Source organism: Trichoderma evansii (genome assembly GCF_050947405.1).
Source record: "Trichoderma evansii strain SZMC 28006 chromosome Unknown GGI43scaffold_14, whole genome shotgun sequence".
NCBI classification, from domain to species: domain Eukaryota; kingdom Fungi; phylum Ascomycota; class Sordariomycetes; order Hypocreales; family Hypocreaceae; genus Trichoderma; species Trichoderma evansii.
In genome coordinates, this window is record NW_028145192.1 from 71,855 (window position 1) to 98,197 (window position 26,343).

Sequence of the window (26,343 nt, forward strand, 5' to 3'; positions counted from 1 at the left end):
AAAAGAGAAAAAGAAGAGGAAGAAGAAGGGGAAATCGATGTTCTTCCTCTTTTGAAACATTTACCCACTGCGGATTCACCACCGTGTTCTTGTTCACTATGCTTTCCAACAGCCCATCAGCTTCTGACGCAGAGGGTGGCTGCTCAACAGGCACAGCGTTTTACTCCTGCGATGCCAACAATTTTAGGGGATGTTGCTCCACGGATTCTTGTGCCCTGAATTCTTGCCTCGACACGATCAGATCTTTTAAAGATCCAAAAGATGGCGACAAGGGCAACGACGATTCAAAATCTATCGTCTCTCACTTTGATGAGGCTACACCAGCGCCGACAACTTCGTCACGGTCAACGGCATCTTCAAAGGAATCTGCGGCCATGACAGACTCTGGCATCACTCACACGATCCCAAACAACTCGATAGTCACGATAACAAGACACACAACTATTATTACAGGCCGGCCACCAGAAACTACATCATCCAGCATAGATCCCATCTCGACAACTAGTGGCACGCCAATAACAGAATCAGCGTCATCAACGTCTGAGGAAACACCACTTCCTTCATCCACAAATGCCAGCAGTGTGGGAACCTCTTCCGAGAACTCAGGAGCAAGTCCACTATCACCAGGGGCCATCGTTGGAATAGCCGTTGGAGGCGTTGCCCTCATTGCCATTATCGTGGTCATAGTGCTCACGCTGCTACACCGCAAGAAGCAACGCAGGTCTGAAGCCGATTTTGACCTTCAAGACAACGGTCGGGATGACGTGGTCGAAGAAAAGCATTTCCCCCCTTCTGTGTCAGCTCATACTACAGGCACTCAGGGGAGTAGCGATCCCTTTGCCCCTTTTGGAGGTGAGTTTCAATCAGAATGCCTATCGAGCTTTCTCATTTCTAACGACCATTAGGCCGAGCAGATCAGCCTGAAGATCCATATCGTCCAGCCAGTGGTGCCTTTGAGATGGATGGAAGCAGCGCTGCCCCGGTAGAGTTGCCCGCCTCGAGCGTCTCAGGCCCAAGCACAAACGGTTATAAATCATCTCGGCTTGAGCCCGTTCAGGAGATTACCACTATGGACCCCCGTGCTAACCTAACATCGGTGCCGGTAGATGATGGCAAACCGGTGTATGTTAATCACTGGGATCAGTACAAGAATCTAGGATAAAATGTAGCGGAGGATCGGAAAGATGTGGTCCATTAGCTGCAGTTGTGCTTCAGAATATAATGAGAGCAGGGACACCACGGAAAGGGGAGGACTGGTATAAATGATTTATAATGATATCCTTTTCATAATCAGCTCTGCAAGATAGGACGGTTGCGCATATAAATTGTCTAGTCGACACAATATAATCAAAGTCATTCCCACATATTATCAAGGGGGTATTTGGTAGCTGCCCTACCCTATTTTATAAATGTCCGCGTGCAAACCAAATTTTATGACCCTTGCCCCAAGCGCCCAAGAAAAAGTAAAAAAGCAGAATAAACGTTGTAAAAAAAAAAAAAAAAAAAAAAAAAGCCAAGGCAATTTATGATGCGAACAGCTTGCAGCCCTGATCCCTCTGTATCCATCCGTCGTTGCGTAACAGAACATCAACCAGTCTAGTATTCTCGATTCTCCATGGAGCAAATATATCAACAATCGTCGCAGCTATATATCCAGAGAAAGAGACAGCGCATGTCTCCTTGACATTATCGGTTCTGGAGCTTCGAAATCTCATCGAGCAGGTCTTGTAGATCTTCATCTTTGATCTTATCCGCCAGAGATGGAATCAGAGTCTTTGCCTCGTCGGCGTTTTCACAGCAGAGCGATCCTGGTAGGTAAAGTAATAATGTTAGCACTTCTGTTTCCCTCCTTTGACTTCTCCATGGACCGCAGGTATTGGGGGTGAGCTACCAAGTTGTGCGCGCTCAAACTTCGCTAGGTCCTTGTGTGCGCTGAGCAGACGCTCCACGGCCTCGACGTTTTCCTTCTGGGTGAATCGCGCAAAGTGATCCAAGTAGTTGAGAGTTTGATTCAGCATCCTGCAAGTATATGATATCGCGGTTAGCCATCTGCCGTAGAAAGCGTCCCATTTCCGTTTGCCTCCTCTTGCGTTTCAGTCCTCCCAGGCATTAGTCACGTACTCCGTCTCGTTGACATTCTTGCGATCATTCCGGCGCTTCGCCACCAGCGCATTGAGAACCAGCGCGGCTTCTGACAGTGTGAGGGTATCGACGTGCTGGAACTCGCCCAGGTTCAGCGTCGCAGACGCCTCTTCGTTGCCTGGAGGAGGCGGCTTCGGGCGTGATGTGCGATTGGACATGATGCTTTGATATCAGCTGTGTTTATCCCCCCTTCCCGTTTCTCTGTGGCCTTTATAAAATGAGCGAAAAGACAGGTGGCAGCAAGGGTCGCGAACGGGGATCGCTGCTGTCCTGCTGATTCAAAAGATTGAGCAATTGGCTGCAAAGATGGCGAAGACGAAGCTGAAAGTCAGCAAAATGCGGCTTGGACCATAAAGTTCAACGGGAGACGCTCGCAAGGGCTCCCGCAGAGCGCCAAAGCGGCTTAGCGGCGTGACCCCCAGGCGCGTCTAGTGCTGCCACAATAGGACTAGTTTGGCTGCTGCTTGTAACTCTCACTCCATACTCCGTGTTGTTGCAACCCGCAGCCTGGCTCTATCATCGCCATGAAGGGGTCTTATCAGAGCATAAAGGGTCCAGTTGTTTAAACCTTTCTTATCTGATTAAATATACGACATCGCAAAAGTTATATTTTGCGCTATTCTCCAAGATTTTTATAACGAGATTTAAGAAGGCGCTTCCTCGAGACAGTCGATATCGGCGTAAAAGCAGCGACGCTTAATTACGCTGGCCCTGCCTTTCCACCCCCGTCGCATGGAGGTGGCTTCAAGGTAGCATACACTCTGCGCAAACGACAATATACGGAGACACGCTGTGAGAGGAAATAAGATAAAATAAAATTCCAAGGTATGCTTACACGATCTGCACATCTGCGCTGATGAGAATATAAGCCTATATCCTCAGATATGAGAGCCCAGGACTCACTCGTCATCTCAGATTCATGGTCTCACCTCGATGGACCGATGAGCCTGTAAGGGCCGCATAGCATACAACATTTCGATTCTCCTATATCCATCTTCAGAACTTAATATACAACATGTATGCATCCTCCCTCTGCCTCTACGAGCTGGACCCCGCTAACCTCGCTCAATCCCAGGACTGTCTTCTCTCTCGTAATCATCAACAAGGCCGGCGGTCTGATATATAACAAGACCTTCCATGAGGGCGGCCTTAACAAAATCAGCACCAATGACTATCTTGTATTGGCAGGTACTTTCCATGGGTAGGGCTTCTGCAACGTGAAAGATTCACTCATATGCTTACTCCCATCTCTCCAGAGTTCATGCCATTACTGCACGCCTGAACCCCATCAAGCCGGTAGCACAGCCTCCTGCTCCTGGTTCAAATGATCCGCCGAACCGGCCAGAGCCTTCATCTGGATTAGAAGTTATGGAAACAGAAAACTTCCGTATGCAGTGCTTCAATACTTTAACGGGCACCAAATTCTTGCTTTTCACTGAAACTACACAAACCAACGTGGACGTCACCATCAAGAGAATATACGACTTGTACGCCGATTATGTCATGAAGAATCCTTTTTACTCTTTGGAAATGCCTGTACGATGCGACATTTTCGACCGAAAACTATTGTCATACATCAGAGAAATTAATAACCGATAAGAAGAAGGGAGCGGCCGGGGTCAACATATATAGAATGGAAGGTATCAGGATCAAATTTAGATTCCATATTAAGTCCTTAAATGAATCGTGATTATCATATCTAGCGTTCTCCTCTAAGGTTCCATTGATTATTTAGTTATACACCTTCTATCATGGCACCGTAACCTTGATGCGTATTAAGAAGTATCCATCGTATCGTCCTTGTCCTTGCTCGCGCCACCGCCGCTACCACTGCCTTCGTTCTCCTCCCTGACGCTCTCTAGAGATGCCTTCTTTGCTGCCTCCTCCTCCTCCTTTGCTAGCTTCTCTTGTCTGGCTTTCTCTTCTTCCATACTCATGCGTAGAGCAAGCGCCAGCTCTGGTTCTAATGCCGGGTCAAATCCAAACTCAAACTCGTCATTGCCACCCATGCCACCGGCACCCGATCCAGCTCCTTCTCCAAGCATGATGGGCGTTGAGATAAGCTGGTCGCTTAGCAGCTTGCTGCTGGGTGGGATGACCACCAAGTGTGAGCCCTCGTTGCCCTTGACGGCATCGTTGAATGCCTGTAGTTTCTTCTGTGTAGCATCATCCTCGAGATCGCCGAATATAACAAAGTCGACAGAGATATTGCCCTTCTTCATCTTTTTAGCTAGCTGCACAAGCTCCTTCTCCTGGTCTTCGACGGGGGAGCAAACAAATGCTATTATTCGTTGGCGCTGGGATCGGTTCTGTCGGTGTTTGAGAGCGAGCTATAGATCCAGTCAGCTTAATAGGCCATCACAAAGCATGCATAAACCAAGAATATCATACCGTTGCAATTTGAATGCCTGTCTTTAGGTGAGACTCGCCACCAATCTTCTTCTTTGTCCTGTGCAGGCCCTCCAAGATTTTGCCTTGCTCTGTGGTAAGGGTGACAAGCACCTCCGGTCCTTTTCCACCCATGCTCATCAGGCCGACGGATGATTCCGGATTTCCCTGAGTGATAGTCTGGAACAACACATTCACGGCGTCAACCTGTGCGTCGAATCGGGTGGGCTGGTAATCTCCATTCCTGCTGCTCTCGCTGTTGTCCACAACCACCATAACAGCCTCGAGAACCATTGTAGCTGCTAATGCGGGCACTGAGCCACTAAATCGTTTGTAGAGCGGTGTTAAATATGAGGTTAGGGTCTAGAGATTGCTATTGTCGTTGGGGAGAAGGCGACTAAAATTGAGAGTCGAGTAAAGGTGGAAGCGGACTGTTAAGTTCAATTCGACAATTCGGTTTGTTGGAGCTTCGAGATGTCGTAAGGCGGGTTCAGCCTGGTATACATGCCTGTAACTGCATCAAATTAGGTATTGGTACTGGTTTGCTGACTAGCTATTATAGGTTAGACTGCTTACATAATGGGCAGGTCACTGTTTGTTTACTTGAGAAGGAGCGAATGCGTGCATCACTGATGCGCAATCTCATGCACATTGCGACTTCTGCTCTCCTTCCTCCACCTGAGCACTGTCAAGAGGGCGCAAATTATTCATAGTCAGACATCATGGCTCCCACGCGGACAAAAAAGAAGGGCTCCACTGAGTCAAGCTCCTCGCAACAGAAAAGCGCGACATACAGCAGCTCTGGCAGTCCTTCAACACCACAGCGAAGCCCAATTCAGAAGAAGAGGGCGGGGATCACCATGCAACAAAAACAAGCCTTGATCGAGAACCTGCGACTCGAAAGTACGCGGTTTCGTCATCTCATGCATATATGGCGCGCTAACATTTTTCTCTCCTTTCTTTTTAGTTACTGAGCGAGCCCGCAGGTTACGCGCTCAATACCATCTCCAAGCGCAAGGCCTCAGATCACGAGTCGAAATACGCCTCAACCGAATTCCTACGGCACTCAGAAAGGCCACTATGGGCGAACTGCTCCTAAAATATGCAGAACAAGCACAGCGAGCGCCTGCTCCTCGTCCGTTGCCGGTTCCTATGAAGGATCTGCCATTACCACCAAGTCCTCAAAAGCCTACACACCAGACCACTCGCGCGCCACAGGTTGGACGCGCTCAGAAGCGGTTGAGGTGAATTGCGCCTGAATACGCTTTGCAATTTTTCATTTCTTTCTTATTTCTTCAATCTCTATAAACTAACCGACCTCTAGCGATGAAATTACTAGGGATAAGGAGAATGAACTTCATGTTGGTGAGAATCCTAAGAAGAAAGCTCGCGGTGGTGATGCTGGAGCAGTTCGACCAGCACAGGTCTTGTCGCCTACCTCGTCCAACTCGCGGTTGGCGAATCGTAGCCGTGCAACCTCTCCCACCAAGTCATACCTGTATAAATCCAGCTCTCCTTTGAAAGGGGGTAGCGCAGCTCGACCAGCAGCTGCAGCTGCTGGTGCGCGTGTTGGAGGGCTGAGAAAAGTTACTACGACATCAAACTCAAGCGCGAGCTCTGCTACTCCGACAGCGCGAACAAAACGCACAGCCACAGCTGCCCCCAAAGGTCCCCCATCCAGGCCTGGCACACGAACGACGCGCAGAGCTAGTGATGTTGACGAATCGAGTGACGGAAGCGCGAATACCGTGCTCCGAAAGGCTGCAGGGATGGCAAATACCGCTGCCGCGCGAAAAGCTGTGCCTGGTAGCGCCAAAAAGGTTGTTTCGCGGGGAGCAGCGAAGTCAACGGCAAAGGCTGGATCTGCTGTATCAACTGCCGCTACTAGGAGGACGCTAAGAAAGAGAACTTGATGGGGAATGACCGGCTTCTGAAGAGTTTTGTGCGTTCAAGAATTGGAAGCTCATATTGTGAGCTCATGTTTACAAGGAATACATTGGCGACAGGGATCTGATGGGAATGGTTTGAGGCCGCCAAAAGGCCAGAGTGTTTTTTTCTTTTTAACTAATCGGGAATACCATAAGGAGTTTGGGCATGTAATAACACTATACATAGTTGGACTAAACCAATGAAGATCAGGCGTTTTGGGTAGTTTCAGCGGGAATATATCATTTCTTCTTCTTGTCATCCACTAGCTCGATATTGTCTTCTGGTACATCCTTGTACTTCTCCAGAATGAACTCTTCTAGTTCGTCGCTGACGTCTCCTTGTACCACGATTTCTTCACCGCCGCTGGGAAGCTTTGTAACGGAGGATCCTGTTGCGAATTTCTTTCCAAAATCCTTGGCAACCTGGAGAAAAAACCATAGTCAGTACTTTTCAATTCAGAGAGTAAGAATATCGTAGCAAGCATACCTTTTTCAAATCCAAACCAAAAGCTTCCAGACCAATAACGGCCGTGACAAACTTTTTCTTGTTTCTCTCGATTCGCTTGATGGTTACGACGCTCGAAGCCAGTTTGCTAGCCTGCTTCTGCTCTGCAGCCTCGGCCTTGGCAGCCTTCTTCTGGGCATCCTTGGCAGCTCTCTTTTGGGCATCGATGGAGAGAGCAGAAGTAGCTGCCTCCAAAGCCTCGGGGGACCATATCCTTGCGTACATGTCCGGGTGGTGCTTCTCGAGCCATTCCTGGCATTTCTTCACGGTGCCGCCATATTCGCAGTACTACTTGGTTATAATTGAGTCCTCAGGTCACATCGGATAACGAGACACAGTTCGAGATGGTGCTTTCTCTTGTTTTTTCATACCTCTGGCGGCAGAGTGCACACTAAAAACCAAGCAAGAGTTAGCAATCGCAACCAGTCATTGCCTGAGAAAGCTGGAGGAAAATTTCACAACCAAGGGTGACTTTGCCGTACCTCCACAGTAAATCACATTTCTGCCCTGCGGCTCCAGGGGCGCCTCGGATTGTTCTGTATCTGCCATCGTTGCTGGCAGAGGCTGAGCTGTTCAGGAGAGCAAGACGCGCGCTCTCTACTCGTCGTTCACGTACCTAAGTCACGGCAAAACGTATGGCGGGGTAGATTCAGCGATACATGGCGGGGCTGCTTTTCCCACTGTCGACGTCAATTGTCGAGGTACCTGAGTACCTCTGTTTTAGTGGAAGGCCCTTCGGCGGGATCCTCCGCCCAGCCGTGGCGGTGGCTCGACGCCTGAGGCAAGCATCTTGCGGTATCTTGCAGCATCTAAATGCTCTCAGAGACAAATCTATGTCTAGCCGCCATGCATTTAAATGAAGGAATCGTCATCTTTTTCTTTTCTTGACTATATGTCTTGATGACGTCTTTATCTCATTGCGCTGACAGTCTCTCCATTTCGTGATGGAGCATTCTTGGTGCATATTCGCCAGCCGCAGCGTCAGTAGCGCTGGATACTTGACGGTGAGCACACTCTTAAGCCGGTGATATCTGCAAAGTGCCGCCAGCGAATCTCTCTGCTCGTTTCTTCTGCATCAATAGTCACCATACTATTGCGAACCAGGTTTCCGGGCGTCAACAAGCTACTACAAGTCCATCTCACATCTCATCTATTGGACTAGTGCTACTACGATGCTTCTTAGATGCAGCTGCCCCTTGGTGATAACAGGCATGTTAGCCGCCCAGCTCTAGCGGTAGCCATGCCATTGGCCGTGGTCCAATCTCGACTCCCCACGGCGGCTGGAGTGTGTGTAGACGCCAGCCAGTCATCGCCGCGCCAAGGTGGTGAGCTAGGCGATGGCCTAAATATAGAAACAAAACTCGGCGGCTGATTGGAAGTTGCTTTTGCAGTGGCTTGACTACGATCTGAGTTCAGATGGACATCGTCTATACGTCTGCCCATATTGTACCATGGCGCGCTCCAAGCCGCCCATATCCAAGCATGCCAGGATAGATGCGCCAGCGCGGCGATATTACCTGGCACTTAGAGCTGCCTTTATCCGCCACATCACTCTATTCCCAAAATGCACCGCCTCGTCCGATGGGAGCTTGACAGCTTATACGCGCCGAGGAATCTGTAGCCGCCCATGCCCCATCAGTACTCTTTCACTCTCTAATAAGACCCAACCGTCCCTAACCAACAACGCTCCGTCTCTTTTGCATATACTTCTCTCTTTTTGTTTTCTTCTTTGCGACCTCGCGCCTGTGTGCACTAATATAAGCTTTGTTGACCAGAGCAGCCCATCGTTCGAGCTTTTCACATCGTCGCCGGCCGTCGAGCGTTTTAGTCACTATTCTTTTATTAATTATTTCGCCAACTACGATACTTTAATTGTTATTTTTCCTTTAATTTTTCTAGCCCGTCTCCTGCGGGGGACTATTGTGGTCACTATCCGGAATAGTGCCTATATTCTATTTTTACAATGGCTGAGCCAACTCACTATATACCCAACCACCAACAGCCCCAAGAGTCTTTGCTGGATCGAAGACCAAGGAGGTTTCTTAATCCTATAATTGAAGAGAAAACTGGGGATAGCTATGAAGTCAATAGTGCCAAGGGAAAGCGAGCCGATACTTCGCATCTCAACATCACAGCATGGCTATCACCAATGAGCGACCACTTCCCTACTCCAAGGGGAGTGCACTATCTCGCTGCCCCGATCCTTCCATCGTCGCCGTCGACAATGTCAGCCGATGAGATTTCGCCAACGTCGATCTCGAATTCAAACTCGTGGAATCGAGCTAGCTCGGTTACCGATAGCACTGAGTTCGACGAGCTATATGATCTCTATGGCGTATCAGACGATGAAGCGCAACAGGGGCTGCGTCGTTCGTCATCAGTACGAAGATCTCGAACAACATCTATGATATTTGAGCCTGTAATTCGGCAGCCTACTCCTCTTGTCATCCCCCCTACTAGGGATGAGAATGATGAGATCTGGTCTGCCGTCGATGAGCTCAAGAAAATCACGTCTCCGCTTCCGCTGACTCCATCTGCAAATCTCCCAATGTCACCGGCACAAAAAGACTTTTTTGGCAAGCAGCAGTCTTTGGTAGTTCCCACCATCTCTGCACCACCATCTCTCGATGGAAGCTTGTCTTCAGAGCAACTTGCTACTATGAGTTCTCCCCCAACTCCTGTGATTGGCAACGATGAATCTACCACGGAATCCACCTGGACAGGTGTGCATTTACAACCCGGAGCATTGGCAACTTTGCAAGCTTTGTCTGGCGGAGACGAAGATGGCAATCTTGAAGAGGATGACGAAGCTGCCCAGGCCGATCAAGTACAAGCTCCTCAGCTTCCAGAGATGCAGCAGAATTCTCTCCGCCTCGTTACCAATTTCCTGTCTCAAGCAGCATCGCGGGCAAACACCCGGGAGCCCAACTTTGCTCGGCAATCTCTTGCAGGACTTACCAGGCTCAGTATCCCGTCTCCAGGTGGTTTCTTTTCTGGCCTGTCGCCTCGAAGTAGGAATACCTGGCATCCTAGAACTATTTCGCCAATCGAGATCATTCCGACCACCACAACAGCAGAGCAGTTTTACCGCTGCCCTTGGAATGCCGATAGCTCTCCTGTCCCTCCGGTACCTCAGCGAGATGAAGCAGAGGAATTCTATCGAAGCGTGAGCTTGACATCGTCTGCACCGGTTGAGCATATTGTGGAAGTTCGAGCCGACCTAAGCATCGAGGATGATATGCCCACCGCTAGACCCATCATCCATGTGCCGACAAATGATGAGCCGAGTGAAGCCATGAAATCCCCTTCCTCTCCTGATGTAGAAGCTATTCCAACTGAAATCGTTGAAGATTATGATCCTAGCTATGCTCGAAAACAACAGCTAGAGGCACTGTCAAACCTGGACCGTACTGAGCTATGGCTCATGGCACAGCGAGTATACCTTAAAGGTGTAGACACTGTCGAAGATAATGGTGCATTGGAGACGATTGAAGAAGATTTGGACGAGGAGGATGAGGACATTGCAAAGTTGGAAAACAAAACCGAACTTGAGTCAGTGCAGAAGCCGGGCCAAAAAGACGCGGCGACAAAGAAAGTAGTTCGATTTTCCAACATCATTACGACAACGGTGATAGCAAAGAGTCTTCCTTCAAAGCTCCTTCGCCAGGAATCCGCGTACTATAGAGCGTTCCAAGACTACGTGGTCCGAACCCAGCTTAGCGATATTTTTGTTTTCCAGCTCTCTCGGTTTGAAGCTCTCCAGGCACAGAGGGTAGCACTTCGCTCTGCCCACCACAGCCAGCTGCTGGGAAAGTATCAGCTCAGCGTTCTCCCCCAGTCTGCTAAGAAGCGCCTGAGTGCAAATGTCGTGCGTGGCGATGACGTCTTGATTGATGATCCGGAAACGCTGCGAAAGGAGAAGGAGACCGAAGCTATGAAGCAGATGGCCATGGCCACTTGGCATGTGGCAGCCACGAAGTTCCTTAATGGTGGAAAGCTCATTTCTTCCCCTGTTGCCAAGCGGCTGGCCCGGCTCTCACGATTGGGATCAGGTAAAGATGGCGTTGGCCGTGACAGAGCCAGGATTTTGGACCTTGGTGGCCAGTCTACTTGCGATTGGGCATGGCATTGTGCTCTTACCTACCCAAATGCCAAGATTTACACAGTTACTACTAAGGCAGTTCGCCAACTCTCCAACTCCAATATTCGAGGCCCACCCAACCATCGCCAAGTTGCCGTGGAGCGGCTCACTAAGCTTCCTTTTGCAGACAACCAGTTTGATCTAATCTCTGCTCGTGAGCTCCACGGCCTTCTCAAGTTTATTGGTGAAAACGGTGAGGACGAGTGGGAGAGCTGTCTTCAGGAATGCATGCGAGTTCTAAAGCCTGGTGGCTACCTTGAGTTCTCTCTTCTCGACTCAGATATCATGAACGCAGGTCCATTGGGCCTTGCTAAGAGTGTTGAATTTGGGTTCACCCTAAAGACCCTTGGCTATGACCCTAACCCAACAAAGCTGTGGTTAGGCCGACTTGCTCGTGCTGGTTTTCGCGATGCTCGCCGTGCCTGGCTCTGCCTTCCCGTTGGAGCCAAGCCGGTCGTCAAGCCTCCTACTCCTCCCAAAGACAACCTCCCAGGCCCAGACGTTAAAGTTTGCCAGATGGACGCGATGGTCATGGGAAGCACTGATGATATTGCCAACGTTTGCGGCATTGCTGGCGGTTGGAGCTGGGAGAGGTGGCTTCTCCGATGCGAGATGGAGAAAGTCGCCGGCGAATTGAGACTTGTAGACACTGTCACCGCTAGCCCGGCAATCAAAGAGGCGAGCAAGTGTCTGGAAGGTATCCATGCTGTGATGGAAGAGGGGCGCAACTGCAGAGCGGGCTTCCGGATGCTTAACGGGTATACCAGGAAGCCTCAGGTGACGGCGGCGTGATGTCTATTGCGTTGGCGAAATTGAGCCAGGACGCTCATTCTTCTTTTTTTCTTTTCTTTTGTTAGGGTTTAGTTGAATTTGTCTCGTTATCGTATACGGCTTTGAGAGAAAGTTTATCAGAAATTTGACATTGAACTATAAGCGGCAGCTTTTCGTCCCTGGATGGACAATGTGCTCGTATAAGAGCAAAGGGGAACGGGAGGAAGTGGAAGAGATGGGAGGATTGGACAACATTTGACTATTATCATATACCCACAAATTTGAAATACGAAAGGAAATGAATACCCAATAAAAAATACAATTTATATAAAGAATGGTTATTCAGCGTCCCAGTTTCATTATCCGGCACCCCAGCTGTTGCTAATACCACGAAATTACAGCTATTTTAATCGTCCTCTACTGCCTCTACTGCCTCTACTGCTTCAAGTATTATTTAGCGGGTGAATGTTTTTATGTCCTTGTCGACCATCTCGTTAGGTTACGGCTGGGGCGCTGGACAACGAAACTGGGATTCTGAATAATATTTCCCTTTATGTAAAATATCTCATTTAGCAAACTAGAACTTTATAATCGATTTACTGATTCTAAGAGCAGCGATAATAACCAGCTCTGGTTGGATGCCTTAGGTAAGCTGCTGAGCGAACGCGGGGAAGAGTGGGCGCATTCCATTCGCCGAAAAAATAGAGCTTGTGCCGCCGAGCTAGTTCATGCAGAAGACGGCAGGCACCGTTCGACTTACTAAATCGCAAAACATCACCACATCGACAGCTAGAGCTAGTTGATGCCTCGAGACAGTGGGAGACACCGACATCCCCGACATCCAGACTCGAGCGCTGACCCAAGCACAGGAACGAGAGGCCAAATGTCGAACCCCAACAATTGGCAGGAGGAGGCGATGCGCCGTCTGCGCCAGATGCAGACGCGGGGCGGGTATCCCGGAGGACGAGGACCGCAGATGCCCAGAGGAGCGAATCCCGCCCTGTTTGGAGGAATCCTGCTGGCGGGCGGTGCTTGGCTGCTGTCGAACTCGCTGTTTAACGTGGACGGTGGTCACCGAGCGATCAAGTACCAGAGATTAACAGGCGTGAGCAAGGAGATCTACAGCGAAGGTACGAATACGCAGATGAGCTTTTTTTCTCCCATTGGAATGAAAAAAAGAAGCGGATAAATGAAAATGAAGGGGCCATGGGATTATAGCTCTCTTGATTTTGCTACTGCTTGAGACCAAATAATGCTGACGAGTGCGACTTTGTAGGAACACACATCAATATCCCTTGGTTCGAGACGCCCATCATCTACGACGTACGAGCAAAGCCGCGAAATGTTGCCTCGTTGACAGGCACCAAAGATTTGCAGATGGTCAACATCACCTGCCGTGTTCTCTCAAGACCGAATGTCGAATCTCTGCCCCAGATCTACAGAACGCTTGGAACCGACTACGATGAGCGAGTGCTGCCTTCAATTGTTAACGAGGTGCTGAAGAGTGTGGTCGCCCAATTTAATGCCAGTCAGCTCATCACGCAGCGAGAGATGGTTGCCAGACTTGTGCGGGAGAACTTGTCTCGCCGAGCTGCGCGATTCAACATCCTGCTTGATGATGTGTCTTTGACGGTAAGCTTATTCGCTCTTTGACCCAAAAAAGATCCAGCGTATTCTAATATCTTTCCTAGCATCTTGCGTTTTCTCCAGAATTCACAGCTGCTGTTGAAGCCAAGCAGGTCGCGCAACAAGAGGCACAGCGAGCAGCCTTCGTCGTTGACAAGGCCCGACAGGAGAAGCAAGCCATGGTTGTCAAGGCTCAGGGTGAGGCTCGATCCGCTGAGCTGATTGGTGATGCTATCAAGAAGAGCAAGGCCTACGTGGAGCTGAAGAAGATTGAGAATGCTAGACTCATTGCCCAACAGCTACAGGAGTCTGGAGCGAAGAACAGGCTGCTTTTGGATGCTGAGGGTCTCGGCCTCAACGTCTTTGAGGATTCAGAGAGGAAATGAGGCAAAAGAAGAAGGGAAGTTGTGGTGGATGTGGATGAGACGATATAAATCTCCGCTGCATGCTTGTCTGTACAAAAATGAAAAAAAATTGTATTACTATAATGAGAATCTTAACTGGAGGGTATACCGGACCCGAAACACTGGTCACTGCAATATAGACTTGCAATCCTCCCTCAGACTGAACAGAAGTGAATATGTAACCCCGATTAATTATTACCAGGTATGAGAAAATGTTTCAATGGGCAGATGATCTACAACCAGATAGCAACGTATTATTCTTCAGTGGTAGCGTCTACCACCCATTGAATAGAGCCCACTAACTAACGAATAGCCGCGCTTTCCAGGTGGCGCAAGGCGCGCACTCGGCACCCCACCAGGCTCCAGCATCCCACTTCCAGCTTCCGTGCCGTCACTCTCAGCCTCGCTTCTTAAACTTGTCATCCTGTGCAAACAGTGGTCGGGACAGAGCTTTTTTCGTGCAAGCAAGTCTCCAACACACCTAGACCTGCAACAATATACGATTTCGTGCCACAGGAAGGCCAGCTTTGAGATTTAATCCGTCCTTCACGACCTCCCAACCGCCACCATGTTGATCAAGTGAGAGAGCTCCCTCGTTCATTGTCGGGTCTGTTTCGTGAATGATACATGGAACTAACAAGACTTACAAATAACAGAGTGCGCACCTTGACCGGCAAGGAAATCGAGCTCGACATCGAGTCGGACTACAAGGTATACCCTCTTTTACCGACTAGGCCTACGATCGAGGACGGCAACTGAATAGCTTCATATACAGGTCTCTCAGATCAAGGAGAAGGTGGAGGAGAAGGAAGGCATTCCGCCCGTACAGCAGCGTCTCATCCATGGCGGCAAGCAAATGTATGATCACCATACTGAATGATTTTCCCTCACCCAAGGCCGGAAGAGGGCGGCAACGTGAGGAATGACACCATAGCTTACTAATGCGGGCTTTGCTTCTCTACAGGACCGATGACAAGACTGCGGCCGAATACAACCTTGTCGCTGGCGACACTCTGCATCTCGTCCTCGCCCTTAGGGGGGGACGGCACTTTGAATAATGCTAAACGACGGAAGCGAAGCGATATGTCGACATGTCTTAGGAAGCCGAGAGGAGAGTGGTAGATAGGGAAAACAATGAGCAAGGGGAATGAGCAGTATATTTGGGAGCAGATATCAGATATACAATGCCCTTTCTTCTGCCGATAACGTACGTACATTTGGTCATTTGATAGATTGAGCTATACAAAACAGATGAGCTCTCCATGCCGAAATCTCTATACGTATGAGCATCTTTCGAAAGAAATGACTGATATCTTGCGGGAAAGTGGATGTTGAACGATTGATTCGTTTAAGCGAACTAACAAACAACTAACTAGTAAGCAAAAGCAGACTGTATGCATGGTGTGGCAAGTGGCATACCCGTTACACACCAGAAACAAGTCACTTGTTAACGTATGAAAGACAACCTAGTAAGTTTATTGAAGTGTATTTGCCAATCTTGCTTGAAGCCGATTCCACCTGTGTCTACTAATATACAAGTAGCTGCATCATATCCAGCAGCAGCCATCCATCCATCTAGCATGTGACAATATTTGAAAAAGAAAAAAGAGAAGCATCATATAAAAAGAAAAATCCAATATCGCTGTGCCCGAATCTGGGCTTCAAGTCTGCCCTACCAGGCTTGTACCAAAACTCCATTCCTTGTATAATTGCTGTGGGCATATCTCGCCCTTGGTATCAAATGAGAGAAAATAAGCGGTGCCAAAGACAAAGGAAACACTGCCTGCTCAGCAGGTGTCCCTCTCCCTCCATTTCATCTCCGCTTGGGTCGCATGAAAATGTCCACGGCCTTCCGCTTGCGTGGCGGAGCTGAGACTAGCGGGGCTTGCTGCTGAGATTCGGTAGCAGCCAGAAGTTCTTCAATTGAATGAGGCGAGCTTCTGTCCTCTAGAGGCGGCGAGTTTCGCGTCTGGGGTAGGACGGGTTGAGAGCGCCTCTGAGAGCTCTCTGCCTGCTTTGCCGCCGGTGCCTTTTTGGCGACAACCGCAGCTGGAGGAGCGGAAGGCTTGAACCCTCCAAACTTTCGCTGAAGCGAGCTGATAGGTGCCTTTGTTGCAGCCTTCATAGCTGGTTTGGGCGCGGCATTGGCGGGTTGCTTCGATTTGGTGGCTGCCCTTCGATCCAGGGCATCATCGTGGTCATCCTCATCACCATCATCACCATCATCATCTTCTTCAGAGTCAGATAGATAGGTGGCGCGTTGTTCAAATTTTTCCAGTGCAGCTTCCAAGGGCGAGATCTTTACGGGCTCTTTCGGGGCGGGTCGGAAAGCTGGCTGTGCGGCTCTTTTGTGATCATTGATCATGGCTTCTGGCGCTCGCGTGACACCGTGGCCTCTATATGGCGCTTTGATGCTTCGTGAAAGGGAGCCGTGGATGTTGGCAATCTCCTTTACTTCGCGGCGGACCTTGCGCATGACGCTTGCTCCATTGACTGTCTTGGTGCGGCTACCACCACCAAAGGTCAAGGCGTTGGAAGAGCCTTCACGAGGACCGGTATATCGCCTGACTGCAAGTTTCGCAGATCTTGGCAGTGCTTTGTTGCTGATGATCTTGCTCGTGTTCTTTTCCTTGTCTTGACGAAGGCCAGCCAGTGCATATTTGAGCTTGTCCTCGCTCTCTTGGAGGGCTCTGTCGTGCTCAATCTTATACTTCTCCCAGATCTTGTACCATTTCTTTGGGTCTCTGGGTTGATACGCCTTGGCTTTGGACTCCAAAGGAAAGTCGCGCTCAATGAACTTGAGCCATACCTCAGCTGTTTGGCCTTCAATGTGAGGCGAATTGAGTTCTATCTGTCGAAGCTGAGCCGGATTGTCGATCTTGATTAAAATCTCACGGGCAACCTCGTAGCTGAGGAAGCCAATGTTGTCGATATCACGAATGTTCTTAATGCAAGCCATCATGGCGAGTTCCTTGAGTGATTTGAGAGACATGGCGAGAGAGCTGGGGGTCCGGAAGAGGACCGACAATATATAGATATAAACAAACGGTTGGCTTCTCCAGCAAAAGTGAGTTTGGATTGAACAAATTTTACTCAATGAATGTAAACAAAAGAATTGGAGTATATTCTTTATGGGTCAATAATGGCTTGAGTGGCGATGAGCGACTAAAAGTGAGTGTAAACTCAAGCGTCAATGACGATGATCTCCCGGATGAGAAACGTCGCCAGCGTGTGCCTTTACGATTCGAGGCTTAATTTCTCGCTCCCCCAAGCCTAGAAAAGGTACCCGTTCCAAGCCATATGGAGAGTTTCGGTGCTTTACGGGAACAAACAAGTTAAAATTCGAATCACAGGATCTCTTGAGGCTTGATGGTGATGACATATAAGTGCGCGGCACCTGGGTTAAGTTTGTAGTTGCTACGGGTACGAGCCTCATCTGACGTCGAAAGGGTGAGCCACCAGCCTCGTGCACGGCCCCGTTCTACTAAATTATACTAGGACCAAAACAGAGCTGCAAGCTATAATGGAGAGCCCGCTATAAAGTAGTACTAGGCACAGTATGAAGTATGACAAACGTACTTTCAGCTTCGAAGAAAGCGGGCTTTGAAACTTTGCTTCAAGACGGGCTACACAGTGTAGCGCTTCCTTCCAGGCACTCCACAGCGACATTAGTGCACAAAGAGCCCCTCAAGCAGCACTGACTTCATGCCCCAAGTTGGTACCTCAGGTTAGTGGCAGCGCATGTACTCTCGTCACGTATAGCTCCAGCCATCTACAGTGACGCCCTGTGCCGTTTTTGCAAACTTTCACATCGTGACAACATATTGCTAGACTGCTAGCAGCCCACCGTTTCGCTGCAGTTCTGATCCCGATTCTCCCCATCACTCTAATTGATTTAGCACGAGACAGGATTTTGTCTTCTTGGACAAACGAATCGAGATGGCGGACTCGGGGCTCGTCAAGTCGGAGTTCGTCAAGGACGAGCCGGCGGCCTCGCCAATGGCGCTTGACGAGGACGACCTTTTCGAAGATGCCGGCGATCTCGACTTTTATGACAAGTCAGCTCCCGGCAATACGTTTGAGACGCTGTACCTTGCGCGCATCCCCAAGTATATGTGGGATGCATGGATCAAGCTGACTGAGAAGCTGGGCGACGACGAGGAGATCCAGATCGGCACGCTGCGGACGTGGAACGAGCCTCAGATGGACACATTGGCCGACGGAACGCCTCGCGAGCTTACGAAGCTGCGCATGCTCCTCACAGCAAATACCCCGGAGCACCAGCTTCTCCCTCGAGAATACGATCTGGAGATTCTCGACCAGGACGTGAACAATTCCTTCATCTTCAGCGAAGAGGACCTACCGGGCTACAAGAACAAGACGCGCTCGGATGCGGCTAGTGCTGGAATACCGCTCGCCCTATTGCGATCAAGAGGAAATGGCAATGGTGGTTCCGAGAGGCCAACCTATGACAGACGGAGTCGGTACCAGCCGTACTACCGCAAAGCCATCCCGAGTATGTAACCATACTTTGGACACTAGGAAGATTTTTACCTTTCATAAAACTAATATAGTACTATAGAGAAAACTAAAATCTTTGGAAAGATTCGATACGATCTACGTGTTGAGCCACGAAATCTACGGGAAGAAGAGGAGCTCCTGGCGAAGCGTATCTTTGAAGCTGAAAATTCTAAAACGAAACTTCAGATCATCAGCAGGAACAAAGCATCTTCCATTATCAATCCTGGAGCTACGGGCTCCGTCAGCTGGGGTGGAAATTTCATCGTGCGTATACCCCCGTCCCCCACCTATACGTCTGTCTTGGTACCTCTGCTAACTTTTTCCATCATAGAAAAATGCTGCTCCTACCGCGAAGCCCAAGAAGGGCGAAATCCTAAAGGCTACTCGTATTCCAAAGAACCAGCTTCTCGATCTTATTTTCGATTGCTTCCGCCAATATCAGTACTGGTCTATGAAGGCCCTGCGGCAGAGAACTCAGCAGCCAGATTCTTATCTGCGCCAGGTCTTGGAAGAAGTTGCGGTTCTCAACAAGAGCGGTCCATTTGCCAACCACTACTGCTTAAGTGAAGCTTACAGAGATAAGGGCGGTAATGATGCCAAAGAGGCTGCCGCGGAGGCGATGGATGATGATGGCGATGACGACGAGGGCGAAGAAATGGAAGATGTACTGGTGATGCAGTGAGCACGTATCGCATTAAGCATCTCTCTTTGCAGCTCTGCTATGAAGGGGTTATGCCACAGAGAGAGCTTTTCCATTCTTTCATTTCCTTTTAATTTTTCTTTCATCTCAAAGGATGGAATACCAGCCATTTTAAATATGAAAACAAGAGTCAATGGTTATCAACTGGCGTTGGGGAGTTGGGTTAATGCCACTTAGGGCATTTGATACCCTTTTTATCATGGGCAATCTTAGCTAAGAGTATAGAGTATATCAATTGGTTATACAGCACATGCCCTTTTCTTCTGTTAGAACACGTAGTAAGAATATAGCATCCTTTTTTCAACCTCTCTGGTATCACTGGGTTAAAAGTATTACTCAATGGCCCAATAACATGTAGCTACTGTCTCATTGGCCTCGGAAGTAGCGGGTTATTTCACTAACATAACTAGCGTCCTCTTTGAGCTGACCTACGTCATGACAAGATGAAGCAGACTGGTACTATGACTGTCAGTTGTTTATGCAATATGAACATCATAAATAAGTGATTATTCTTTTTAGAGTTGTGATTTGATAGCTGATTCAGGGACCAATAAAAAATTACTGGCTATATCTCTCATTTCCACTTGCCGGCCTGTAAACTACTGGCTCCCGCATGGAGTCTATACGTCACCAACTGTGAGCATCAATCGAGATCGAGACTGCCAGTAACGGCAAGCTGCTAGTTTCAGCTCTCTTTCCCATTTCTTTAGCTGCCGCCCGAGAGCTGCCCTTCCGAGGTAGTCGCAAGCCATTGACAACTGACCCCTCACTACACATACTCGGTGTACTCCATACATTGGAATATGCAGCTGTTTGTTAGCGGAGTCAATGATGACCTCATGGAATCCTTTAACACGCTCGGGGTTCATCTGACATTGGTAGATACCCTCATCATGTAGCTTCATAGTACCTAGGTAGTATTCGAATAGCGTAGAAGGCAGGAAGCTCTGCCAGAGCAATTGGAGAAGTACTAAATAACATAAGGAAACCGCCGTTTCCGCACAACATCCATCTCGCCTCAAGAGCTTCTCTCCATACGAATGGAGCTCCAACCAGCATAGAACAGACCTGATACCAACCGTAACGTGGATATATCATCTTCTGCCGCACACCAGATACTGCTGTCTATCCTACGCAATGGCAACGCACTCAGGAACCAATCGCCGTGCCCAATCAGGCGGCTATCTTCCTATTGAAGACTATGGCATTGTGGGCAACATGCATACATGCGCTCTTGCTGGGCTGGATGGAAGCATAGATTTTATGTGCTGGTAAGCTATAAAAATATCTATTGTCTAGCTATAATTCACTCGAACCTGACCCGGCGCAGGCCTGACTTTGACTCGCCATCTGTCTTTTGCCGTCTCCTGGATAAGAATAAGGGGGGCTATTTCAGTATTTCTCCGCCTGATGAATTTGGCTGCACTACTAAGCAGCAATATCTCCCTTCTTCGTGCATTCTGCAAACTAGGTACATTCACGAAGACGGTGTCGTTGACATTGTGGACTTCTTTCCCCGGCCCAAGAGTGCAAAGGTAATGACCAAAGGCTACAAGCAAAACGCCTATCGCGAGGCCATAAATGTCCAAGAAGAGTTGAAGAAATGGGTTGTACGACGTGTAGAGTGTATTCGTGGATCTTTGCCTATAAGTACGTTATACTATCAAAGTTCATAAGCGACTGGTACACCTTGAAGACTCAAATTGGGACTAATAGAACAACCATCGCAGATGTCGAAATCTTCCCTGCATTCGGCTATGGGCGAGACGCTCATCAGACAACACTTTTACGGGAGACTCATTCACCGGAGCACCGAGAAAGCAAAATAGGAACCTTTCACAGCAAAGATGTTAAACTTCAGCTAGACGTTGCCGTCGATAAGGAAGATGTGCACAACTGCGGCGACATGAAATTCCAAAAAGTCAAAAAGGATGAGATGCTCGGCGAAGGCATAGTATCTCGCTTTACCTTACGTGCTGGCCAATCAGTCTCATTTATCCTAAGGAATGACATTCCCAATCACATCACAGAAGTCATCACAGATGCAGTCCTGGATAGTCAACAGCACGATACGCAAACATTTTGGTACAACTTCATCTCTCAATCCAAATACAAGGGGCGATGGAGAGAGGTTGTATCGCGAAGTCTTATGATCTTGAAGTTGCTAACATATGGTATTTCATAATTCATCAATACATAGATCTCGAATCATTTGGAGTTGCAACTAACAAGTAATAGAACCGACCGGTGCCATTATTGCTGCCCCAACTTTCTCCTTGCCTGAAGACGTAGGAGGCGTGAGGAATTGGGATTATCGTTATTCTTGGGTCCGAGATTCGAGCTTTACCATATACATTCTCCTCCGGCTTGGCTTCAAGGCTGAAGCAGATGCATATATGGAGTTCATCATGGAGCGATTCACATCAGATCGAGGACCTGATGGAGGGCTTCCCATCATGTTTACTATTCATGGGGGCACTGATATTCCTGAGAGTACTCTGGATCACTTTGAAGGCTATCGAGGCAGTGCCCCTGTTCGCATTGGTAATGGCGCGGCCTTCCATCTTCAATTTGATGTGTATGGCGAATTGATGGACTCTATTTATCTGTATAACAAGTATGGAAAACCAGTGTCCTGGGACATTTGGTGTGCAGTACGACGGATGCTAGGTTTGTACAGCAATCAATATCTCTATACAAGATTGTTTACTAACTTGTTCTGATGATAGATTATGTTTTGACCATTATCGGCAGTAAGTAAACATGATATATGCTGATTATTGAAGCCAGAGAAACCTGTGAAACTCACCAGATATAGAAACCGACATGTCTATTTGGGAAGTGCGCGGAAACAAGCAACGGTTCACTATATCTCAGATTTTTCTCTGGGTAGCATTTGATCGCGGTCTTCGACTAGCGGAAAAAAGATGTCTCCCTTGTCCCAACAGAGCAAAATGGCTCGAGGCTCGCGATAGTCTTTACGAAGAAATTATGGAAAAAGGTTCGCAATCTTGTTGTTCTTTTAAGTTCTCATACTCACCTTGGCATATCAGGTTACAACACGGAGCTAAAGTCCTTCGTCCAAAGCTACGAGGCCAATACGGTATTGGATTCGTCTATTTTACTTGCTCCTCTAGTATTTTTTATAGCTCCAAGTGATCCTCGCTTTGTAAACACAATTAACCGCATAATGTTGCCGCCAGAAGAAGGAGGATTGACCAGCACTGGGTTGGTATATCGCTACGACACTGATGAGTCAGATGATGGTAGGCCGTGCTTTGATTCAGAGAGAGTATGACAAAGCCAGCTGCTAACTTATCACTACCTAGGCGTTGGAGGAAGAGATGGAGCCTTCTCGATCTGCACCTTTTGGCTTGTTGAGGCTATGACTCGTGCAAGCATTCACGAACCTCATTATCTTCCCCGGGCTCTAAACCTTTTCCAGAACATGCTACAGTTCTCGAACCACTTGTCCATGTTCTCCGAGGAGATTGCACGAAGCGGCGAGCAGCTAGGCAACACACCGCAGGCTTTTAGTCACCTGTCGCTTATCAGTGCCGCCTTTAATCTTGATCGAGTATTTGAAGGATGGCAAGACTCTCGCACCTGAATTCGTCTATATGGCGGAAACGTATGCGTTTTATACTCTCTATTATATCTTTCTTGGCAGGTTTTGTCGATGATTGTATTGTTTATATCTAATGTATCTCTAAGTTTGTATTTACAGCTACGCCTTGGCAGTGACTTCATTAAAATAAATAAATTCAAATTTTGCCAATAGTTTCCTCGTTCCAATTACTATCTCACATTCCACATCTACATTGAAACCGTACCCAAGGTTATGTGGATCAATGCTGCCGCATAGGAAGCACCGCCATGTTTAACTATTATATAGCTCCTATCATTATCTTAGAGTAGCGTTCGTAAAGTCTCTTGTTGAATGTGCTGCGGTTGGCTCTAAGTGAATTTACGGTTGAGAATAACACACGAATAGAACTTACGGGGTAAGTTTCGAGTGCAATTGTAATAGGAAAGTCTCATCTCAGTATAGCTGCCGGAACTACACAGATGGAGGAGTCGCTGACTCCAGGTTTTGCCTTGGCATTTAGACAGCGTGGAAGTGTAGACATACATGATAACATATGTTGTCGTATGAAATCAGGGTGATCAAAAGCAGATAGCATACTCATTGGCCTGTTGAGATGCGTTCCAGCGTTTGGTTTTCCAAAATTTCTCGAAAGTCCCGTGCCCAAGCAATGTTTGCTCTGTCCTGCGGGCTGCTGCCGACGTGTGGGACGCGGACACCAACACGATCAAGTGTTTGCATGAGGGACGACTTGGCATCCGCGGATATGACGATGCCGTAGTGAGTAAGGAGGCACTCCATGTCTGTGGTTGAATCGCCAAAGTAGACGGTTGGATTTGACGAGTGCTCTGCATACGAGATGAGCTGGTTCAGAGAATTGGCCTTGTCGCGGGACGTGGTTAGCCTAACGCCGTCATTGAACCCATCGGGACCTTGGATTGTTCCGTCTTCAGATATCTGGTTGGTGATGACGCGGATGCCATACGGATGAAGGACGCCCTCAATAAAGGCCTTGGACCAGTTCACAGAGAGCACACCGACATGCCAGCTCTTTTGCCGCGCCAGCTCAACCACCTCAGCGAAGCCTTCTCTGATGACAATGTCTCCACTGGAAACTTGGTCCTTGCCCATCTGGAACAGATCCTGCGCCGTCAATCCGGAAAACAAGCCCGACTCGTCAACCCTGATTAGCGACGCATTCTCCGTGTTCTTGAGGCTGCATAAGTAGTCGAGCTCTTCTTCCGGCGAGAGACGCTCGCTCTCGGCCGGGTGGTAGCTGCTTGCAAAGGATTTGTGGTCGTCGCCGTAGGCCTTGACGATGGCGTCCCAGGCGGGCTGCAGGTCCTGCTGCTTGTTGTTGCGCTTAAAGGTGATTGCGCTTTGGGCGAGTTGGAAGATTGTGTCTTTGACGGTGATGGTGCCGTCGAAGTCGAAGATGACATTCATTCTGTCTGTTGGAATTGTGTAAAGCACGTTATGCTATTCCCTATTTGTATAGTAAATTATATTTAATTCTGATTTAAGCTTGTCGTTAGGAGGATCCAGCTGCTGATAAACCTTGATGTGTTGTAAGAGGAGAAAGTAAACTGGGCTGATGGATCTGTAAGTGACTGACTGTCACGCTATGGAGGGGCAGCTTAGGTTTACATGTCGTAATCGTATTGCTCCCTCCCTGTGGCGAAACTCAGAGGCGCAATAATTACTATAATTGTCATATTTTGTTTGCTAAACGCTGCCATTAATATGAAACAAATGTAGCAGCATTTTAAAGGCAGATACGGCATTCAATTGCTCAATGTATTCTGGCCATCTAGATAGATGCATGTAGTATTATATCATGGCCTAGAACAAGGCCATCTCGTGCATACATTTCCCATCACACTCCTACCCATTAAGCAGTATTTGCCAGCAGTGTCCATATTTACAGAGTAATTTCTCATAAGAGACATTTTTCAAGTTTATAAATTGGATTAATAAAGTGTAGATTGTGGAAAATACTTTCGCTGTAAAAGCAGCAGATGTTTTAGTGGTCCGACTTGCAGTGGCCCGAGCTTCAATCGGATTGGCCCTTCTAAGACTTCAATCGTTAAAAGAGCGATTCTAGGCCACCAATCTACTATAGAGCACTTGCCAAAAGATGGAGAGATAGAAAGGCATCGATCCATCGATTTAATCTCATTTAATCTTCTCATTTTTCTCATATCAATTGCTCAATTGTCAGTGAGAAGAGCAAAAGCCCCTCCACAGCAAGTCCCGGCCTGCTGCTGCTGCTTTTACTACTAGCAGCTTACTAACTTGCTAAATATCTGCCCCTAGCCCTCAACCTCGACTTACTTCACGACTGCCTACATATAAGAAACCATTGGGCTGCTACGCACAAACACACTCTCTCTATCCACGCCCGAACTTCAACATTGATATCAACTCTGGAAATTTGAACTATTCATCTTCCTAGCAAGGGCCGAGGAAAGGACTTGAGCTTTGATATCTCCCATCTGCAGATTTTCTTCCGCTCAACCTCCCTTCCTCCACTCACTCTCATAAGCCCACCGCGACAACACGCGTCAAACATCACGCTCATCAAATCCAACAAGGGGCTTCCACTTCTCGTTCTAACCTCTTCTCGAGTCCCATCTCCAGCAATGCCTTATAACACTAACGCCATCCCTCCTCGAAAGGAGCCCACGGGACAGACTCAATTGCCATGTAAGCTCACTGCTCACTCAGCCCTTTTTCTCATAGAACAAGCTAACCCGCCCTTCTCTTCCCAGTATCAAGAGTAAAGAAGATCATCAGCCAAGACCCAGATGTCCAGATGTGTTCTAATAATGCTGCCTTTGTCATAACTTTGGCTGCTGTACGTCGTCTTTCACCCCGTATTTCCCATCTCTCCCAGCTAACACGGCATTTTCACGCAGGAAATGTTCATACAGCATCTCACTGAGGAATCTCATGCCCAAGCAAAAATGGAACGCAAGCCCAGACGCAACATTCAGTACAAGGACGTCGGTACGTCGACTTCACGACTATTTCAGTCGCCTTCTTTTCTTCCTTCTCTTTCCCTCTTCCTTTCCCACCAGAATAATGCTATATCATGGTATCTCTAACACACCCTCTCAGCCAATGCCATCTCACGTCGAGACAACCTCGAATTCCTAGAGGACGTCGCCCCCAAAACTACCACTTTCAAAAAGGCCAAGGCCGCTGCTCAGGCCCAATCTCGCGGCGAGACCGTCGCTGATGCAGACTCAGCTGCTGCTCCCCGCGCTACAGCAAACGGCAGTAAGAGCAAAACCAACGGAAGCAAGGCAGCAGTCAACGGTCAAGGCAAAGCCGGCACCAACCCCTTCACACTGTCCCTTCGTGGCGAGGAAAGCGGCAAGAAAGAGAGCATTACCGCCGCACCCACGGTATCAGAAGACCCCAATGATCAGCTAGAGCTGGAGATGAGGCAAGCCACGCGTCCTCAGGATGATGCCGACGTGAACATGACAGGCTAGATGCGAACTGTCTTGTGCTACGAGGCCTTACCACGTGAAAGGGTTGTCTCTCAGCGCGCGATGCGGTCAACCCGTGGGAGGCGAAGTCGTGGGAGGCGAAGCCGTTTCAGGAGCATGTAAAATTAAGGGTT

The 26,343-nt window shown here is 48.5% G+C and overlaps 13 protein-coding genes across 13 annotated transcripts; 8 read left to right on the top strand and 5 right to left on the bottom strand.

Annotated features, from left to right (window-relative positions):
- Positions 1-98: 98 nt before the first annotated feature.
- Positions 99-1,162, top strand: GGI43DRAFT_385023 (uncharacterized protein; the record flags this gene model as incomplete). Its single annotated transcript, XM_083203596.1, has 2 exons — positions 99-852; positions 906-1,162. 2 exons carry the CDS (start codon positions 99-101, stop codon positions 1,160-1,162), a joined length of 1,011 nt encoding a protein of 336 aa, XP_083059084.1.
- On the bottom strand, positions 1,153-2,507 carry GGI43DRAFT_85133 (HRDC-like protein). Its single transcript, XM_083210408.1, has 3 exons — positions 2,122-2,507; positions 1,892-2,019; positions 1,153-1,808 (listed from the first exon to the last, which is right to left on the bottom strand). The coding sequence occupies exons 1-3, from the start codon at positions 2,298-2,300 to the stop codon at positions 1,687-1,689; spliced, it is 429 nt and encodes a 142-aa protein (XP_083059085.1). The 5' UTR covers positions 2,301-2,507; the 3' UTR covers positions 1,153-1,686.
- A 153-nt stretch (positions 2,508-2,660) lies between these two features.
- GGI43DRAFT_408454 (TRAPP subunit TRS23) lies at positions 2,661-3,808 on the top strand. Its single transcript, XM_083206362.1, has 4 exons — positions 2,661-2,967; positions 3,058-3,159; positions 3,218-3,343; positions 3,399-3,808. Coding segments are annotated over exons 2-4 (471 nt in total). The 5' UTR covers positions 2,661-2,967; positions 3,058-3,157; the 3' UTR covers positions 3,742-3,808.
- A 109-nt stretch (positions 3,809-3,917) lies between these two features.
- Positions 3,918-4,824, bottom strand: GGI43DRAFT_385026 (proteasome regulatory particle base subunit RPN10; the record flags this gene model as incomplete). The annotated part of the gene is made up of 2 exons (XM_083203597.1): positions 3,918-4,472; positions 4,534-4,824. 2 exons carry the CDS (start codon positions 4,822-4,824, stop codon positions 3,918-3,920), a joined length of 846 nt encoding a protein of 281 aa, XP_083059087.1.
- A 53-nt stretch (positions 4,825-4,877) lies between these two features.
- GGI43DRAFT_85168 (Borealin N terminal-domain-containing protein) lies at positions 4,878-6,468 on the top strand. The gene is made up of 4 exons (XM_083210410.1): positions 4,878-5,058; positions 5,118-5,433; positions 5,498-5,774; positions 5,855-6,468. Exons 2-4 carry the CDS (start codon positions 5,253-5,255, stop codon positions 6,441-6,443), a joined length of 1,047 nt encoding a protein of 348 aa, XP_083059088.1. The 5' UTR covers positions 4,878-5,058; positions 5,118-5,252; the 3' UTR covers positions 6,444-6,468.
- On the bottom strand, positions 6,375-7,827 carry GGI43DRAFT_85145 (translation initiation factor SUI1). The gene is made up of 4 exons (XM_083210409.1): positions 7,446-7,827; positions 7,335-7,354; positions 6,946-7,251; positions 6,375-6,881 (listed from the first exon to the last, which is right to left on the bottom strand). The coding sequence occupies exons 1-4, from the start codon at positions 7,510-7,512 to the stop codon at positions 6,699-6,701; spliced, it is 576 nt and encodes a 191-aa protein (XP_083059089.1). The 5' UTR covers positions 7,513-7,827; the 3' UTR covers positions 6,375-6,698.
- A 1,099-nt stretch (positions 7,828-8,926) lies between these two features.
- GGI43DRAFT_423703 (band 7 family domain-containing protein) lies at positions 8,927-13,887 on the top strand (the record flags this gene model as incomplete). Its single annotated transcript, XM_083208278.1, has 6 exons — positions 8,927-9,000; positions 9,055-10,735; positions 10,766-11,892; positions 12,692-13,005; positions 13,152-13,507; positions 13,567-13,887. The coding sequence occupies 6 exons, from the start codon at positions 8,927-8,929 to the stop codon at positions 13,885-13,887; spliced, it is 3,873 nt and encodes a 1,290-aa protein (XP_083059090.1).
- A 410-nt stretch (positions 13,888-14,297) lies between these two features.
- Positions 14,298-15,457, top strand: GGI43DRAFT_85433 (NEDD8 family protein RUB1). The gene is made up of 5 exons (XM_083210411.1): positions 14,298-14,484; positions 14,562-14,616; positions 14,681-14,763; positions 14,870-15,374; positions 15,448-15,457. The coding sequence occupies exons 1-4, from the start codon at positions 14,474-14,476 to the stop codon at positions 14,961-14,963; spliced, it is 243 nt and encodes an 80-aa protein (XP_083059091.1). The 5' UTR covers positions 14,298-14,473; the 3' UTR covers positions 14,964-15,374; positions 15,448-15,457.
- GGI43DRAFT_85482 (RNA polymerase II transcription factor SIII subunit A-domain-containing protein) lies at positions 15,421-16,996 on the bottom strand. Its single transcript, XM_083210412.1, has one exon. It carries the CDS (start codon positions 16,895-16,897, stop codon positions 15,719-15,721), a length of 1,179 nt encoding a protein of 392 aa, XP_083059092.1. The 5' UTR covers positions 16,898-16,996; the 3' UTR covers positions 15,421-15,718.
- Positions 16,997-17,383: 387 nt separating this feature from the next.
- On the top strand, positions 17,384-19,430 carry GGI43DRAFT_408466 (transcription factor IIF subunit TFG2). The gene is made up of 3 exons (XM_083206363.1): positions 17,384-18,421; positions 18,488-18,690; positions 18,758-19,430. Exons 1-3 carry the CDS (start codon positions 17,845-17,847, stop codon positions 19,106-19,108), a joined length of 1,131 nt encoding a protein of 376 aa, XP_083059093.1. The 5' UTR covers positions 17,384-17,844; the 3' UTR covers positions 19,109-19,430.
- A 629-nt stretch (positions 19,431-20,059) lies between these two features.
- GGI43DRAFT_85540 (Six-hairpin glycosidase-like protein) lies at positions 20,060-23,024 on the top strand. The gene is made up of 8 exons (XM_083210413.1): positions 20,060-20,397; positions 20,457-20,776; positions 20,857-21,300; positions 21,365-21,796; positions 21,856-21,879; positions 21,945-22,127; positions 22,180-22,392; positions 22,456-23,024. The coding sequence occupies exons 1-8, from the start codon at positions 20,264-20,266 to the stop codon at positions 22,734-22,736; spliced, it is 2,031 nt and encodes a 676-aa protein (XP_083059094.1). The 5' UTR covers positions 20,060-20,263; the 3' UTR covers positions 22,737-23,024.
- On the bottom strand, positions 22,913-24,304 carry GGI43DRAFT_85564 (HAD-like domain-containing protein). Its single transcript, XM_083210414.1, has 2 exons — positions 23,259-24,304; positions 22,913-23,034 (listed from the first exon to the last, which is right to left on the bottom strand). The coding sequence occupies exon 1, from the start codon at positions 24,156-24,158 to the stop codon at positions 23,313-23,315; it is 846 nt and encodes a 281-aa protein (XP_083059095.1). The 5' UTR covers positions 24,159-24,304; the 3' UTR covers positions 22,913-23,034; positions 23,259-23,312.
- Positions 24,305-25,175: 871 nt separating this feature from the next.
- On the top strand, positions 25,176-26,336 carry GGI43DRAFT_85595 (histone-fold-containing protein). The gene is made up of 4 exons (XM_083210415.1): positions 25,176-25,418; positions 25,484-25,569; positions 25,631-25,721; positions 25,833-26,336. The coding sequence occupies exons 1-4, from the start codon at positions 25,355-25,357 to the stop codon at positions 26,210-26,212; spliced, it is 621 nt and encodes a 206-aa protein (XP_083059096.1). The 5' UTR covers positions 25,176-25,354; the 3' UTR covers positions 26,213-26,336.
- Positions 26,337-26,343: the final 7 nt, after the last annotated feature.